The sequence below is a fragment of the Phacochoerus africanus genome, chromosome 3 (assembly GCF_016906955.1).
Source record: "Phacochoerus africanus isolate WHEZ1 chromosome 3, ROS_Pafr_v1, whole genome shotgun sequence".
In the NCBI taxonomy this organism is placed as follows: Eukaryota; Metazoa; Chordata; class Mammalia; order Artiodactyla; family Suidae; genus Phacochoerus; species Phacochoerus africanus.
Window position 1 is genome coordinate 21,931,969 of NC_062546.1, and position 17,090 is coordinate 21,949,058.

The 17,090-nt window shown below is 54.7% G+C and overlaps 1 protein-coding gene across 5 annotated transcripts in view; it reads left to right on the forward strand.

The window, feature by feature from the left end:
- KIAA1755 (KIAA1755 ortholog) overlaps window positions 1–13,605 on the forward strand; it is a 47,299-nt gene extending 33,694 nt beyond the window's left edge. For 4 of the 5 annotated variants that reach the window (XM_047771109.1, XM_047771110.1, XM_047771114.1 and 1 more), the window contains 5 exons: window positions 994–1,142; window positions 3,692–3,830; window positions 5,307–5,429; window positions 6,086–6,307; window positions 10,907–13,605. In XM_047771109.1, the coding sequence (XP_047627065.1) occupies window positions 994–1,142; window positions 3,692–3,830; window positions 5,307–5,429; window positions 6,086–6,307; window positions 10,907–11,608 (1,335 nt within the window). In that variant the 3' untranslated portion in view covers window positions 11,609–13,605. The remainder of the gene's footprint in view (window positions 1–993; window positions 1,143–3,691; window positions 3,831–5,306; window positions 5,430–6,085; window positions 6,308–10,906) is intronic. The other variant, XM_047771112.1, reaches the window with a different exon arrangement.
- The last annotated feature ends 3,485 nt before the right edge of the window (window positions 13,606–17,090 follow it).

Consider the following 17,090-nt stretch of genomic DNA (forward strand, 5'->3'; position numbering starts at 1 on the left):
TGATTTGACCCCTAGCCTGGAAACCTCCATATGCTGCAGGTACAGCCCTAAAAAGACAAAAAAGTAAAAAAATAAAAAAACAGATGAAAAATGGACATGTCGGAGTTCCCGTCGTGGCTCAGTGGTTAATGAATCCGACTAGGAACCATGAGGTTGGGGTTAGATCCCTGGCCTTGCTCAGTGGGTTAAGGATCTGGCGTTGCCGTGAACTGTGGTGTAGGTCGCAGACACAGCTCGGATCCCGTGTTGCTGTGGCTCTGGCGTAGGCTGGTGACTACAGCTCTGATTTGACCCCTAGCCTGGGAACCTCCATATGCCACGGGAGCGGCTCAAGAAATGGCAAAAAGACAAAAAAAAAAGTGGACATATTACAAGTGGTGCTGAATGCTCTGAACGTAAGATTGAGCATAAAGGGGAAGGAGGGCCTCCCTGAAGAGACGGTATTGAAGTTGAGCCTTGAAGGATGAGACGAAGGCTACCATGGGAACGGGAAGGGGACTGAGCTTGGTATGTTCGGGAAGAACAAGGAGGCCAGTGTGGAACAGAGTGGGGGAGGGGAAGGAGAGAACTGGAGGATCTTATGGATCCATGGGGCTGTATCAGGGAGGAGTTGGGTTGAGATTTAATTCTAAACAAGCAGAGAAGCCACTGAAGTGTTCTAAGCAGTAGCTGCGGGATGATCAGATTGGTGCTTTGACATCCTTCTGGTTGCCATTCAGAGAACAGACGGCAGGGGGAGCCAGAGTGCTGTGGGGAGATGAGTGAAGAGGCTGGGATGGGTGTCCCAGCAAGACGTGATGGCACTTGGAACTGTGAGGTTGCCATGGCAATGAGAGGAAGCTCAGCTTCAGGAGCTGTTTTAGAGATAGAAAAGACACAGGGACCTTGAATGTCAGACTAGGGGAGTCAGGCGTGATCAGGGTGTGGGGAGCCCTGGATGGTTGTCGAGAGAGAGTGGGGATTGGGTCTCAGGCCACCTCCCTACCCTGACAGGAGGCCGCCAGGTGTCTGAGCAAGTCCAAGGAGCTGATGGAGGCCGTGCTGAGGGACCCAGGCCTGCTGAGCCTCCAGCGCGAAGGCGGAGCCACCCTGGCCCAGCTGCAGCAGGAGGGCAGCAGGCTCAACTTCAACCCAGACGTCAGGTATGGACACCAGTCTTTTCCTCCTCCACCCTGTCCTGTTCCCCGGGCAGGGGGTCGGAGCTGAGGCCCCTCTCTGAGGGGACACATAGGGCATGCCCCGGGGATGCCCAGGATGGGGTATTTGCAGGGCCCATATCCCAGGCTGAGGCTCAGTCATAGGACCCCATCTTGGCAAGTTTCCTGTCCCTTCTCTGCTACCCCTCCTAGCCCTGGACATAGTCAGGATGGGCATCGAGGACCGTTCCTGCCCATTTTTGAACCCCCTCACGGACCAGGCAGTCTCTCTGACCCTGACACTGTGCTGAACGCTTTCATGGATCCATCTCTTATTCTTCACAAGACCACGTGAGACTCACATCCTCCTATTTGGCAGGTGGATACTGAGGCTGAGCGAAGGGAAGCAAGAGCCAGGCCATCTGAGCACTAATCCCTGCGTCGCCTTGCCTTCCCTGGTGTGGGGACACAGCCTCGTGGTGTGTCAGGGTCTCAGGACCACAAAGCAAACAATACTTATTCCTAGAAAGTACCAATTTTCTTAAATATAGGGGTGGGGGAATCAGTAATTAAATCAGCCAGTAATTATAAATATTTTATCTCTATTAGAAGGAACGCAACTACAAAGTTTGCCCAAGCTTCCAAGAACATTTTGTTTATTTAACCAACCCTAAATAGCTTAGTATGAACACAGCATTGTTCTAAGGGCTTTACGAATATTAACTTGTTTAATTTCCACCCACAAAGTGGATCTTAGTATTATCCTTGTTTTGTATGGGAGGAGCCTGAGGCTCTGAGAGAGGTTAAGTCACTTGCCCAGGGTCACAGCTGGGACATGTTGGGGTCAGGGTTTTGAACCCAGGCAGCCTGGTCCAGGGCTCAGCACTGCACACACAGATTCATGCGGATGTGAGTGCTGGGCAGTGGTGGGCCCTGATGCTGGGTGTGGATTCGTCTCTCTGCAGCTCCGGGTGGGGCTGGCATTGTCTTCCCAGCTTGCCCCTGTCTCACAGGCTCGGCCCCCAAGCCCCTCTGGTCCACCACAGGCCCCTGGAGACCGCTGGCCATTAGCCAGCGCTCCACCAGGGGGCGCTGTGGTCCCATGTGAGCCACTCTGCATGTCTGTTCCGCAGCCCCTGCCTGTCCACCACTCCCTCCCTCCCTCCCTTTGCCAGACAGACTGGCATTTTCCATCCCATTCACATACCCTGGGCGCTCGCCCCTTCCCTGGAAGGGCAGTGACCCATGGGAAGCTGCAGACAGATGAGAAGGCTCAGAGCAAGCCTTCCTCCAGGAAAACGGGCTCCCTTATCTCTTCTTTTTCCTTTTCCTTCTAGGGCAGAGGAAAATGGGTGGGATTTGAGGGGTGTCGGAAGGCCCTGAGAGTCCTCCTTTCACCCAAGTTTCACATGAAATCCCATCTGTGCCCCATCATTTATTATCTTGCTGGCTTTGACCATTTTGTTGTTGTTGGTTTGTTTTTTGTTTTTCGTCTTTTGTCTTTTTGTCTTTTCTAGAGCCACTCCTGCAGCATATGGAGGTTCCCAGGCTAGGGGTTGAATGAGAGCTACAGCTGCCAGCCTACGCCAGAGCCACAGCAACATGGGATCCAAGCTGCGTCTGCGACCTACACCACAGCTCACGGCAACACAGGATCCTTAACCCACTGAGCGAGGCTGGGGATGGAACCCCCAACCTCCTGGTTCCTAGTTAGATTCGTTAACTACCGAGCCACGATGGGAACTCCTTGACCATTTTTTAAAAAAATAGTCAGAAAAGGCCATGGACTGGGTTCCAACTCAGATTGCCATGCAGGAGAGTCAGTTCCTCTTTCTGGATCTCAGTTTTCTCATCTGTAAAATGGAGGCCAGAGTGGAGAAGTGTGCTACCACCACTCACCATCATTGCAATAGAAATAACAAGCGCCAACAGCACCGTGGCTCGAGCACTGGGTTAAGTGTTTTGAGTGTGCGATGGTGGGATTACGCTGATATCCAGGCGGTGCTCTGAGCCAGACTCGGTTGGCCCGGATGGGGAAGGAGCCTGGGCACTGAGATGTTTTAAGCTCCTAGAACAGGTTCTACTATGTAGCCAGGGTTGAAAGCCAAGGGGTTGGTTAGAGCGTTTAATTCTCACAACCACTCTGTGAAGTGGGTCTTGTTATTCCCACTTTTTATAGCTGAAAAAAAAATGGAGACACTGAAAGGGTGAGAAATTTGCACAAAGTCCTATTACTAGAAAGTAGTAGGGCTGGGATTTGAACCTGGAACTTTCCAGCTCGATTCATACACTCCTAGGCAAAGGGAGGGTCATTTGGTTTCCCGCTGTGTCCTCTGGTCCTCCCAGTCCCACAGAGGGCCAAGGCTGAGGCCCAGAGAGGTGTGGGGACCTGTCCAAGGTCACACAGCAAGTCAGCAGCTGGAATGCCCAGGCCAGGACCACAGAGTGGGTGGGAGTCAGGGAGGCGGGCCTGTGTGGGGCAGGTGTGTTGGTGGGCAGGGGAGGGCAGGGGGACCAGCCTATTGCATTTTCTCTCACCCTCCTCGGCTCCCCAGGAGCCATCTGGCTGAAGCCACTGCCCTGTACAGCCTCGTGGACGAGCAGCTGCATGTCCTCGTCACCGCATCCAACCACCTCCTGAGGAGGCTGGGGCTCCGTGTCCGCCTGGGCCGCCTGGAAGCCGCCATCCACCAGGTGAGAGGAGGCTGCCCAGGGACTGGGGTGGGGGCGGGAGCGGGCCGGGGTTCTGCCCCCCCAGTCCCTGCCCCAGCCACGCGCTTTGCTCTGGTACAAAGGACACCAGGTGGGCATCTTGGAGCACCTGACGCGCACTCCACACATGCATGATGGGTGAAGACATAACGCTGGAAGCTGCCTTTATTAAACACCAACTTTGTGCCAAGCCCTGGGCCCCCACCATTTTATAACCTCATCCCTTACAAGGGACATGGGGAAGATGCTAGGGTTTCTCCTACCCATTGATGAGGAAACTGACTAGGAGACGTGACGTCACCTGCCCGTAGTCGTACACCTAGGGGTCTGACCCTGGAGCCCACACCTGGCACCACTCTGTCCAAATACTGGTGCCTCAAATCAGCCTCTCCTTCATGCTTGGGGCCATGGAGGACAGTGCGCCTGGAGCCAGACGGCCTGGGTTCCAGTCCCAGCTCCTGCACTTACTAGCGAGTGGTGCGACCCTAGACAAGCTGTGTAGCCATTCAGTGCCTCGGTTTCCTCATCTGTCAAATGGGGGATAATATTAATGCCTGCCCCATGGGGCTTTATGAGGATAAAGTGACTGATGCTCTTCAAGACACCCCAGGAGTTCCCTTTGTGGCTCAGCAGTTAACGAACCCGACTAGGACCCATGACGTTGCAGGTTCGATCCCTGGCCTCGCCCAGTGGGTTAAGGATCCAGTGTTGCTGTGAGCTATGATGTGGGTCACAGACACGGCTCGGATCCCACATTGCTGTGGCTGTGGTGTAGGCCAGTGTCTACAGCTCTGATTCGACCCCTGGCCTGGGAACCTCCATATGCTGCAGGTGCGACCCTAAAAAGCAAAAAAATAAAAATAAAAAAAATTAAGGACACCCCAGAATACAAAGAGGACTTGTGTTCATGAAGCCTAGAGCCGTTTTACCTTCTCAGTCTCACTGAATCCTCACATCTACCCCGTTTTACCACTGAATGAACTGAAGCCCAGAAAGGGGCAGTGACTTGCCCAGTTCACACAGGGAGTGCAGAACAGGCCCATACACCTTCCTCTACAGCAGGCAGCTTTTTCTCTAGTACTGGTTGCATGCCCCCAGGGATGGGGAGCTCATCACTCCTCTTCTGATTGGACAGCCCTGAGTGGACAGAGTAAGCTAACAGCATTTGCCATCCTGTGACTTCATTTGGAGAGTCTGCCCTCGGGGCCTACGGTGCTCAGGGCTCTGGTCTTCAGGTGGTGCACGTGGGGCGCCCTCTCCCCTCCGGATAATTTAAGAATAGGACAGTGTACCCCATGCCCCGTGAGCTGTCTCTTCTCCTCCCTGGAATTGGGATGGTTTTAGTTCAGGCCCGTGGGCACAGGCCCAGCCCCTGAGAGACTGAGGACAAGACCTCAGCCTCCTAGGAAGATGGGGAGCTGGCCAAGGGACATCTCCCCAGCAGCCCTTCACGTCCAGGTCAGCAACTGGATGGAGCAGGAGGGAAGCCAGTACCTGCAAGTGCTGACCCCCAAGGATGGAAGCCTGGAGACAGTGGAGAAGAACCACGCCATGTTTGAGGACTTCTTCCTGCAGGCTGCGGTGGGTTCCTAAAACTGAGGAGCAGGGCTGGAGCAGATGGAGAGGGCAGGAGAGCGGGTGGTACTGCTGGGGCAAAGGTGCAGAGGTGGGAAAGGGCAGGAAAGCTTCCCGAAATAATGAGAGCAGCTGGATACTGTCTCCTCCAGGAAGCCTTCCCTGATTCCCAAGTGCAAAGAAGACCAATCTCAGAATCCCTGGTGGGTTTCCTAAAATATAAATTCCAGGGTCCCACGCCGGCCCTACTGAACCAGCCTCAGTGAGGAGAGGCGGGGAATCTGCAACCTTGATGAGCTGGGCTCTGGGCTGCAGGGTGATTCAGCCTCTTTTCCAGCCATCAGGGACCTTGCAGGCCAGTGATGGTGGGGGGCCAGGGAGAAGAGAGGCAACAAGGAAACAGCCAGAAAGGGAGAACTGTGGGCACGCAGATGAGGCGCCTCTAAGTCACACTTTGGGGCTTGGGAATTCTTCCAGAAGAAGGGGACACTAAGCAGAGTCCCAACTGGGCAAAGTGAACCCTGGATCCCCATTTTATAGATGGGGAAACTGAGGCTCAGGAAGTCTCAGAATTCAGCAGTGGGGCAGCGGGAGGTTCCCGACTTCTGGGGGAGGCCCAGGCTGAGGCTGGAGCTGCATAGACACCCCCGCTCCCCGCTCAGGCCCAGTACCGCCGTGGCCTGGAGCTGTCCAAGCAGGCGGCCCAGCTGGAAGCTGCAGCCAGAGGGGCCGGGGAGGCAGGAGGATCGGAGCTCCCGGAGCTGGCGGCCTTCGCCTTCACCCAGCGGGCCTTCCAGGCTAAGCTGACCCACTTCTACATGGCAGCCGAGCGGCAGCGCACGGACCTGGAGACGCTGCTCCACCTCCACCGCTTCTGCAAGAAGGTGAGCCTCGTGGACCAGCCGCCTAGACTGCCCCCACCCCACCAAACCCCCAGGAGGTAGGGTGGGGGCAGGGGGCAGCCTAGACACAGCACTGGGCTCTTTGCATGAGTCATCCCGTGGTCCTGTGAGCGGGTAAAAGCGTTACCTGTGTTTTCCAGAAGGGAAATGAGGTATGTGAGGTTATTCCCCTCCTAAACCAGATCTGGCTGATCCCCAGCCCCAGCTTGTCTCTCTACACCCTGTGACTCCGGACGTCAGCTTGCAAAGGCCCTCAGACATCACCTGTTTCTTAAAGGTTGGGATTAGGGGAGGGAGCCTGGGGATTTCTGAGAATCCAGTCAAAGCCATGGACTTTCTCTCCACAGCTAGACTTCTGTGGGCAACCTCATAGGGTCAAGACCAGACTAAGAACCTTGATCTCGGAGTTCCCATTGTGGCTCAGTGGGTTAAGAACCTGACTAGTATCTATGAGGATGCAGGTTCGATCCCTAGCTTCGTCCAGTGGGTTAAGGACCTGGCATGGCTGCAAGTTGCGGCATAGGTAACAAATGCAGCCAGGATCTAGCATTGCTGTGGCTGTGTCATGAGCCAGCGACTGTAGCTCCCATGTCGACCCTGGGAACTACCGTATGTCATAAGTATGGCCCTAAAAAGCAAAAAAAAAAAATCCAAAAAGCAAAAACCTTGATGTTGTCCCAACCCTCTGTTGTGGAATTGGGAAAACAGGATCAGAGAAGGGCCATCACTTAGCCCAGGTCACACAGCAAGCGATGGTACTCTTTCCTGTGTCCTCCATTACCGTGTGCAGAGGCAGGGGTGGGGGGGGGTGTAGGGGACAGCCAGGGGAGGAAGGGACAGTTGGCTGAGGGTGGGCCCAGAAGCTGCTCTGAGCATCCTCAGAACAGTGGCCTCAGTCCTCACCAGGAACCCAGAGTTTGGCCAGGAGGGAGGGGGTATGGGCAGAGGTGAGTTGGGGGGTGGGGAGAACAACACCACGGCTTTGCATCTGTCATCTCAATTCCATGTGGCAAAGTTGATCAGCCCTATTTTACAGACGAGGAAACTGAGGCCCAGAGAGGGGAAGCACCTTGCCCAAGGCCACACAGCTAGAGAAAAGAAGAGCTGGAATTTGAATCCAGATGTGTCCATGTTCTTCTGCAAAGTGAGGGAGGGGAGATGACAGCCAGTTCCCGGGTCCGAGCAGGTGCAATGACGATGGTGATGAGGATTAGATGAGGGCGATGGGGCAGCCCACGTTATCAACTGTGTACTCCATGCCAGACCCTCCTAAAATCACTTCACAAGCCTCGCTCAATTTAATTCTCAGCCTGTCCGTGTGAGGGAGGGGTGCCACCATGGTTCCCATTTTACAGATGAAGAAACTAAGGCTTGAAGAGGAAAGTGGCTTGTTCAAAGTTCCCCAGAGCACCGGTGGTCAAGCAGGATTTCACGGAAGAGCCCCAACCCTTCCTAAATGCACTTAGCCAAATCCCTCCTTTTTCTGATGGGGAAACAGAGGCCTGGGGGTGAGAAGGGAGCAGCCCAAGGGATCTGTAACCCAGGTGAGACAAGAATCCACAGCTCTGGCCTGGGTCCAGCGCCCTGAGCGGCGCCTCGCACTCAGGACAGAGTGTGGGGAGAGCCTGACTCCAGCCTCCCAGCTGTCAGGTGGCACACGGGGGATGGAGAACACAGGATGCTTTGGGGCAGTGGGAGGGACTCCGGTCCACTCATGCCGGGGACACTGGAAAGACAGGCCACGCTCTGTCTCCCTTGGGCAGCAGACAAGGGAGGCTGATGTGGGCAGAGGCAGTGAAGGGTTCCCCCTCTCCCAGCTGTTCAGAAGTTAGAGAGAGAGAGAGCAGGACCTGAGACAGAGTCAAGGCTATGCCTGCCTGGGCCATGCGACCTTCACTGCCATGGCCTCAGCTCCTCATCGGTAGTAATGGTGATAATAACCAATGCTTGATTCCCTGGTGGCGCAACTGGTTAAGGACCTGGCATGGCATGGGAGTTAGTGTTGTGGCTCCGTGGGTTAAGATCCCAATGGTGTCTCTGTGAGGATGCGGGTTCGATCCTTGGCCTCACCCAGTGGGTTAAGGATCCAGCGTGGCAGCAAGCTATGGCCTAAGTCACACATGCAGCTTGGATCCTGGGTTACTGTGGCTGTGGCCTGGGTCTGTAGCTGTGGCTCTGATTTGACCTCCAGCCTGGGAACTTCCATATGCTACAGGTGCAACTGTAAAAAAAAGGAAAAAGGATCTGGTGTTGTCACTTGCAGTGGCTCAGGTTGTTTTTTATTGCACGAGTTCAATCCTTTGGCCTAGGAACTTTCATATACTGTGCGCACAGCCAAAAAAAAAAAAAAAAGGCCTTATGTATGTAGTTCTTATCATGTGCAGGCCCTGTTCTAGTCACTTCACATACTGTTTTATTGTCACATCCACCCTATGAGGCAGGAAACACAGAGAAGTCAAGTCACTCACCCACAGTCACACAGTGAGGCAGCAGCATAACTGAGATTCAAACCCAGGTCTTCTGGCTGTAGTGCTGGCCTTGCAGGGTGGTGACAGAATTAAATTAAATGCAAACAACCCCTTGCCTTTAGCTCGAATTCGGGATTATTACTTTTAACACCAATCGGATTCTTATCATTAGGAGGAGGAAGAGGAGTATTGCCACATGAGTTAAGGGCATCTGGAAGCTTCTGTCCTTGTTTGCTAATTTTAGTCCCATTGGACTTCCCTGGAGAAACCAAACCAACTCTAGGTCTTCTGAGGCCTTTGCACAGGCTGTTCCCTAAGCCTGGATAGCTCTTCCCCTGGACAGGCTGGCTTTTTACCTTTTGTGGCACTCAGGTCACATGTCCCCACCTCACAGAGGCCCTTCCTGGCCACCCCGCCCCTGCCTCTCCTTCTCGCTCATCACCTGGCCTGATCACTTCATGGTGATTTGCAATCTGTTGCTTCAGCCCCTGCTCGCCTGCCCCTTATCTGTCACTTCAGAGCTGGGCACCCCGAGGCAGAGGACGGGGTCTGACTGGGTCCTGGTTCTATCTCAGTGGGAGGAGTGAGAGTCTGGAGGGGGACGGAAGGCTGGGGTGACTGCGGGAGGGTGGAGTCTGCTGCAGGCCTTACAGGACAGGAGGGGGTGGCCTTGCCCTCAAGTCCCACCTGGGCCATATCTCCCTGTTCCACCTGGGCAGGCCCCTTCTCCCCTCTGGCCCTGAATTTTACTCCACACAAAAAAGGGTGGAGCAAGATTCATCCCCTTCTCTGTCCAGCTTGGCCCGGAATATCTGGTCCCAGACAGACAGACAGACAGACAGATAGGACGGCTTGGGGCTGGGCTCAGCCCCAGGTGGAGAGCGGGCATGCGACAGCTTTGGCACTAAATAATAATAACACGATTGTGCCGCTAACGGAGATTTATGGAGCCCTTTCCCAGCCATGAGCTGCGTGCGCTTCCGCGAATATGAAGCCATTTATCTAAAGACAAGTTCCCTTAATCCGTGGAAAGATGGTTTCCTTGGAGAAAATGGTTCTACAGTCCCTACCGCCTAACAGCTCGCTGTCGGCTTCTAAATTAATGGAGAGAAAGATTGTGTTTTTCACAAGCTGCTGGGAACGTGTTGGCTTCTTTGCAGCCTGCAGACATTTTGTGGGTGACGTGGGGACAGGCAGAACCCTAAAATGGGACAGAGGCCTGGCCTGAGTGAGGAGGCCTCCAGGCCTGAGCTGGCTGACAGTCTCGCTGTGTGACTGCAAGGCCATGGCCCTGCCTGGGCCAGTTTCATCCGGGCAAGGAGCCGCTGGGAAGGTACTGTCTTGAAGGCTGGACAGAGCTGAGTTCCAATCCCAGCTCCTCTCCGACTTGCAGCATGATGGGGCAGTGATTTCCCTTCTCTGAGCCTCAGTTTCCTCCTCTGTAAAATGGGCTGCTGGTTCAGTGTGATCATACACCAGAGGCATAGAGCCTGGCAAACAGTTGGTGCTCTGTAAACATTAGCTGGACTCCTCCCTCAGCACCACTTATCAGGGGTTCATTCAATTGAGAATGCACATGTTCAGCTCTCAAATTTTTGTGATTGGCATTCCCACTGTGGCACAACAGGGCAGGTGGCATTTTGGGAGCGCTGCGATGCAGGTTCGATCCTGGGCCAGGCACAGTGGGTTAAGGATTCAGCACTGCCGTGGCTTAGGTCGCACCTGCAGCTCAGATCTGGTCCCTGGCCCAGAACTCCATATGCTCCCCCTCCAAAAAAAAACAAAAATTTTTTTTTTAATTTTCATGATGATCTATCATAATCTCCACTTTACAGAGGAGAAACTGAGCCCCAGAGAGGGTGGCTTCTAGGTCTATGACACTGGGCCTGAAGATCCCAGGTGCTGGCTCTGCTTCTCAGGGCTAACAGAGGGGGAATATTGTCATCATGGTCGGTGGAGAAAGTCAGTGTCACCTGAGGGGGACCCTAATATTGACTGGACATTTAGTATTAACCCAGTCTAGTAATACTTATTCTTCAAGCTTCCCCTCTGCTTGGAGAGGCACGTCCCCGTCCTTGTGGTGCCCCCACCTCCCTCTCTTCTTGTCTCCCAGGTGACCTGGTTCCATATGGACTGCCAGGACCTGATGACACAGCTCAGGCTGGGCAAGGCCCAGAGAGCCAGCCCTGGGGACCAGCGTCGCCTCCACCGCTACCTGCAGCGCCTGGCGTCCGAGTTCCCGGCCGAGAAGCTCACAGCCATGGGGCTGCAGGTGGCCTCACTGAGCCAGGAGGGCCTGGGCCAGGACCTGTGGGAGGAGGCCCGGGAGAGACACGAGGAGATCCAGACCCTCCTAAAGAAGGCACTGGCCCGCTGTCCCTGCCCGACGGGTCCCCCTGTCCTCCCAGCACGCCTGGAAGTCCGAGAGGTGGCTGCCAAGCGCCAGGGGACGAATGGAGAAGTCACTCCCGAGGGAGGACGGGTCCTGCCCCTCCCAGACTCACCAGGCCTGGATCGTTCGGCCAAATCCTATTGGCCTCCTTGGGCCCCCAGACGGGGGCAGAACAGAAATGTCCAAGCGGCCCCTCCGCCCCAGGAAGCTGGCCAGGCTCTCGAGGCTGATGGAGGCAAAAGCCCCCACGGGCCCCTGGATCCTGCCCCTGAGGGTTTTCTCACCACCCTCTTCTCCTGGCAGCGGCTCCCCAGGCAGAGTCGGGGCCCCCACGCTGCCGGGGGCAGCTTCTCCTCGGAGGGGACAGGCTCACTGACGTCTCTGGAGGACTCACCCCACACAAGTCCCCCTGCGTCCCTGTAGCCAGGAGTTCCCGTCAATCACATCAGACTCTGGGGTCGGAGGGGTTGTGGGGGGGCCTGCTAGATGGAGCTGGGGCACCCCGGATGACCAGGACATGGCTGAGTTCGGCCTCGCTGAGCTCAGAGGACGAGAACCCGCTCCTACTCCCGGGCCCAAGGAAGCTCCAGGAAGACCCGACTCACACGTTCAGAAAAGTCAGCGTGGCGGGCAATGCTGGACCACTTGAGCGTGGGACTGGCTCCCAGACCCTGGAGTCCCATCGTGGAAAGAGCTGTTGGGACAGGCTCTTCCACAGGCCTCCGACTTAGGCAGGCAGAACCCCCTGCTGGGGTTCAGGGGTACACAAACTCCCCCCGAGGGCCCGAGGGGCAGAGTTGACTTTGTATAGAACCTGGGGTGGGGTGACTTGGGAGTGGCTTTTGTCTTAAGGTCCTACGAAACAGACCCTTGACAAGGGTTCAAATGCACGTTTATTTGGCAGGGATCCCAGGAACCACTGGCGGAGGAGCCGGGAGGCGAGTCGGGAAAGGAATAAAGGGTGTGCTGTCAAGAGAATTACCGCATGTCATTTTCTCGCTGGCATCACCGGCCTCGGGCAGAGAGAATCACCTGCTGGAGGCCAGTCAGTGCACGCGGAGCGCGGAAGGGAGGTGGGCCGTCTGCTGCCTCTCTGTCACTTGGCTCCTCCAACTCAAGATCAAGGAACCCCAGAGAGGACCCCCTCCCGCTCCCAGATCTCTCTCTTCCTCCCCTCCCCACCAGAGCTCCTCGGAGCCTGCCATCCTCTCTCTACTGCAAGCCCCACCTCTCTTTAGACACAGGCTCTGGTGCCCAGTGTCCTTGGGTTCTGCTGGTCGTTGGGGCTGGGTGGGTTAGGGAGCCATGTCCCCATCCAGCAGGTGGGGCGGGGGAGGGTGGAGGAGGCCTTTCCACCTCTGTCTCAGAGCTTCCAGAAGACAGTGAGCCTTCACGCTGCCCAGAGTGACCCTGGCTAGTGCCTCCCCTGAATGCCATTATCCTGGGAGCGTGCGCCTGTCTCTGCCTTAATGGGATGCATCACCAAGATGGCCTCTGGTAGCCTAGCCCTGGAATTTTCCTGGCTTGGGAAAGAGGGTGGGGTACACATCCTCCCACAAATTGAGGCTGTGGAAGGAGAAGGAGGACAGGAGGAGGCCTAGGAGGACAAACAGGGTTTCTCAGGCGTCATCTCGGCAGAGAGAGCCACACAAACCTCAATGCTCCAAATGTCTTCAGGAATCTTCCGGGGCTCAAGATTTCGTCAAGAGTGGTCTGGGGCCGGTCTGCCTCAGAACCACGAGCAGAGCCTATCAAAGGCAACTTCCTAAGGGATCCCACCCCAGTTAATTAAAATCAGACCCTTGGGGCCAGGGGTGGCTGGAATTGCATTTGTAACCAACTGCTTGGTTTCCCCCCCTGCAACACAGTGAGGCAGGGTACTGTTGGGAAACACTTGGGGTCGAGGTCTGAGCACCCACCTCCCCGCCCCCGCCCCAAGCCAGCTCTGATTCTTGAATTCCAGTCTCCTGACTTCTGTCCAGACAGGCCTAAGAATGCAGGAGGCATTTGATCAGCCCATCTCCATCTATGCCTATTGCCTCAGAGGGGGGCTGAAGGCTCTTAAAATGCTGTTGCCATAGCAACAGCATCCAGCCAGTGGGGACCACAGGCAGGGAGCCAGGGTACCTGGGGTGCAAGGATGAAAACTGACTTCTGAGAGACTACAGCTACTGTGAGAGATGAGGGGGGCTGCGGAGGGGTATGGATGATCCAAGAATCCTTGGGAGGGAGGGGTCCCCAAAGCTTTCTTATGCATCCTTCTGTTTCTAAAATGAGCCAAATTCTAACAACTTGTCTACTCACAGCAGCCCATGGGGGAAAGGAGGATGCAGAAGTGAAGTATAATAATAATATTAATGGAAAATATTTATCCTGCATTTTTAGTGCCTGACTTGGTATTAAACCCTTTAAAAGCTTTAGAGGGCTTGTTGAATTTTTCACAACAATCCTATGAAACCAGTACTAATTTCACCTCATTTTACAGAGGAGGAAACAGAGAGCCAGGGAGGTTTAGTGATGCCTTGCCCAGTGTCACACAGCGAGTGGCAGAGCTGCCCAGTGTCACACAGTGAGTGGCAGAGCCAGGACTTGATTCAACACCAATGCTTGGGACTCATCCTTAGACCAGCCTGGGTTGATTGCTGGTTCTGCAGTGGCCATGGGCCCACACTCAGAGGACTAGAACCCCCAGAGGCAGGCTGCTGTTTGGAACAGATGATGCCCACATCTGTCTGATGAAGACATCGGCGCAATGGGCGAGGGTGGGCGCTAGGGCATAGGATCAGACGGGATTAAGATGGCAGAATAGAAGGACTGGAACACACCTTCTCACATAAAAACAACAAGATTACAATCAAATGCTGAACGACCCTCAACCAAATGGACTGGAAACCTGCAGGCTTTGTCCCCTCAGCAGACCTGCTGTGCCTGGACAGTGTCATGTACCCAGGAGCTGTGGCTGGGCAGAGCTCAGCCCTTTGAGAGTCCTTATCTGGCCACCTGGAGCACCAAGGGCAGAGTGGCATGGGGTCAGTCACACAGCTCTGGGGATAGAGGGACCAGGTTCCTACCCAGGGTTCATGGCTCATAGGATGTGAGTCCTTGGCCAAGTTTTTTGGTTTTTTGTTTTTTGGTTTTCTTTTTTTCTTTCCTTTTTTTTTTTTTGTCTTTTTGCCATTTCTTGGGCTGCTCCCGCAGCATATGAAGTTCCCCAGGCTAGGGGTCCAATCAGAGCCATAGCCACCTGCCGGAGCCACAGCAATGCGGGATCTGAGCCACATCTGCGACCTACACCACAGCTCACGGCAACGCTGGATCCTTAACCCACTGAGCAAGGGCAGGGATTGAACCCGCAACCTCATGGTTCCTAGTCGGATTCGTTAACCACTGCGCCACAACGGGAACTCCAAGGCTGCCTCTCTGTGCCTTGGTTTCCTCTCTCATAAAGTGAGAATCGTCAGACCTCAGAGGCTTGCCGTGAGTATTAGATGAGTTAATATGAGAAAAGCTCTCAGGCCCCTGGAACCTAGTAGGTGTTCATTAAATGGTATGTACTGTTTTACTTTGGCACAAACCCTACCAGCCCCTGATTTCATTACCCAGCAAATCATGGAGGAAATTTTTCCAGAGGACACCAAGGAATTCCCAAAAAATTTTTCACTCTTTGAATTGTGTAGATTCCCTAATTAGTTTTCTGGATCCCCAGTTGTCTCTCAAAAGCCAAAATGAGCTGGTTGGTTGACTTTTGCCCTGACCTGCCCCTGGAGGGGAGCCTGACGTGCTCCCCTCCAACCCTGCCCTCACCCCCCTAAAGATTCCTTGCTAATCCCTAAAGGCTGCACGGAGGACGCAGAGGTGCTGTGTCTGTGGGATCTTTTAAGAATGTTTGGGAGTTCCTGTTGTGGCTCAGTGGTAACAAACCCGACTAGTACCCATGAGGACTGGGGTTTGTTCCCTGGCCTCGCCCAGTGGGTTAAGAATCCAGCGTTGCTGCGGCTGTGGCGTAGGCTGGCAGCTGCAACTCCAATTCGACCCCAGCCTGGGAACTTCCATATGCCGTGGATGTGGCCCTCAAAAGAAAAGAAAAAGAAAAAAAGGAAGCTTACAGCCTGTTCTGATGGAAAGAAAATGGGGCTGACAAAAGACCTAAGTCTGCCAGAGACATGCCTGGAGATGCCCCACTGTGGCGGGAGCCCCCTTTTCAAGCTCCAAGGATGGTAGACAAGGGGTGGGTAGGAGGAGCAGGGTCTGGGCATCAGGGACCTCACGTGACACTGTGGTCCCGCTGCCAGCTGCCTGCATGACCCCGGCAGGTTTCTTCCTCTTTCTGGCCCTCTGTCTACCTGTCTGTCTGTTCAGGTCATTGCGTGGATCCGGATCTTTCTCTTCTTTGGGATCGAAGAGCCCTTGAGTCCAGGCTTAACAACCTGGTGACTCCGAGCAGATGGCTGCCTCTCAGTTTTCCCCATCTGTCCAATGGGTTTGTCAAGCCTTCAGGACCAGGATGATAAGATCTCGGGGTCCCTGAGCCCCACACTGGGATGTTTTCCTTTCCAGAGGGGCGGCTGCTTTGTAAAGGAGAAATCCACTAGGGGGTGGCTTGGGGCAGAAGTAGGACCGAGTCCAGAGACGTTTAAGCACTTTACAGCTTACAGAGTACCTTTTTGTCCCTCCATGTCTCTATCTGATAGTCCCTACAGCCCCAAGGGAACAACAGTCATGCTCTAGGATGTCTCTGCTTCACAGAGGAAAAGACTGAAGACTGCAGAGGGGAGGTGACCGGCCCAAAGTCGCACAGCAAGGAAAGGACAAGAGAAAGGGACACCTTGGAATCTGGCTCGGGGTCTGGTCCCTGCCAGGCCCAGGAGAGCGAATGCCAGCCACCCTGAGGTGGACACCCACAGTCTCACGTTTTCATGTTACCCACCTTGGACCCAGCCGGGGCAGCTGGCCGGTGTCAGGGGACAGGCTGCCCTCATGAAACAGAGATGTTCTGTTCTCTGCAAGCAGTGAACTGGCTTCCAGCCTAGAACAAACCCATCAGCCCTGAAACCCCACCCTCTCCCAGCTGCAAAATAGCCTCTGAGGCCAGAGCCGGGGGGCCCCCTAGAGAAAAAACAAGGCCTCTTGCTGCGTGGCAGGAATCCTGTGTCCCATCCCCTTCAGACTGGGGCATGATGGGGTCCTGGGTGAACCACTGTACTTCCTTGGGCCTTATTTTCTCCATCTGTGAAATGGGGGGTTTGGGATGGCCAGATGGTGTTGTCTGGCCTGCAGGACTCCTGGTCTGCCCTCCCAATCCTGCCTCCCTTTCTGTGTATGACCAGCCAGGTGCCCAGGTGGAAACCTGCAAGTTGTCGTTGAACTTCCCCAGAGCCCCCAAATCCAGGCTGCTCATCTCTAATTTTCTGCTTCTACTCCACCTCCACCTTCCCAGCTGCATCCCAGCCTCCACCCCCTCTGCCCCGGGTGGTTGTAACAGTATCCTTCCTGCTGACACCTGGGCCCTTTTATCCATTTTCCACACAGAGAGGGATTTTTGCAAAATGCAAAATAAACCAGTCCCTTGGAGTTCCTGTCGTGGCTCAGTGGTTAACGAATCTGACTAGGAACCATGAGGTTGTGAGTTTGATCCCTGGCCTTGCTCAGTGGGTTAAGGATCCGGTGTTGCCGTGAGCTGTGGTGTAGGTCGCAGACACGGCTTGGATCCGGCTTTGCTATGGCTCTGGCGTAGGCTGGCAGCTACAGCTCTGATTAGACCCCTAGCCTGGGAACCTCCGTATGCAGAGGGAGCGGCCCTAGAAAAGGCAAAAAGACAAAAAACAAAAATCAAAGAACAAAATAAACCAGTCCCAGCTTAAAACAGCTCAGTGGCAACCGAGAACTCTCCAGATAGCCTCCCCCC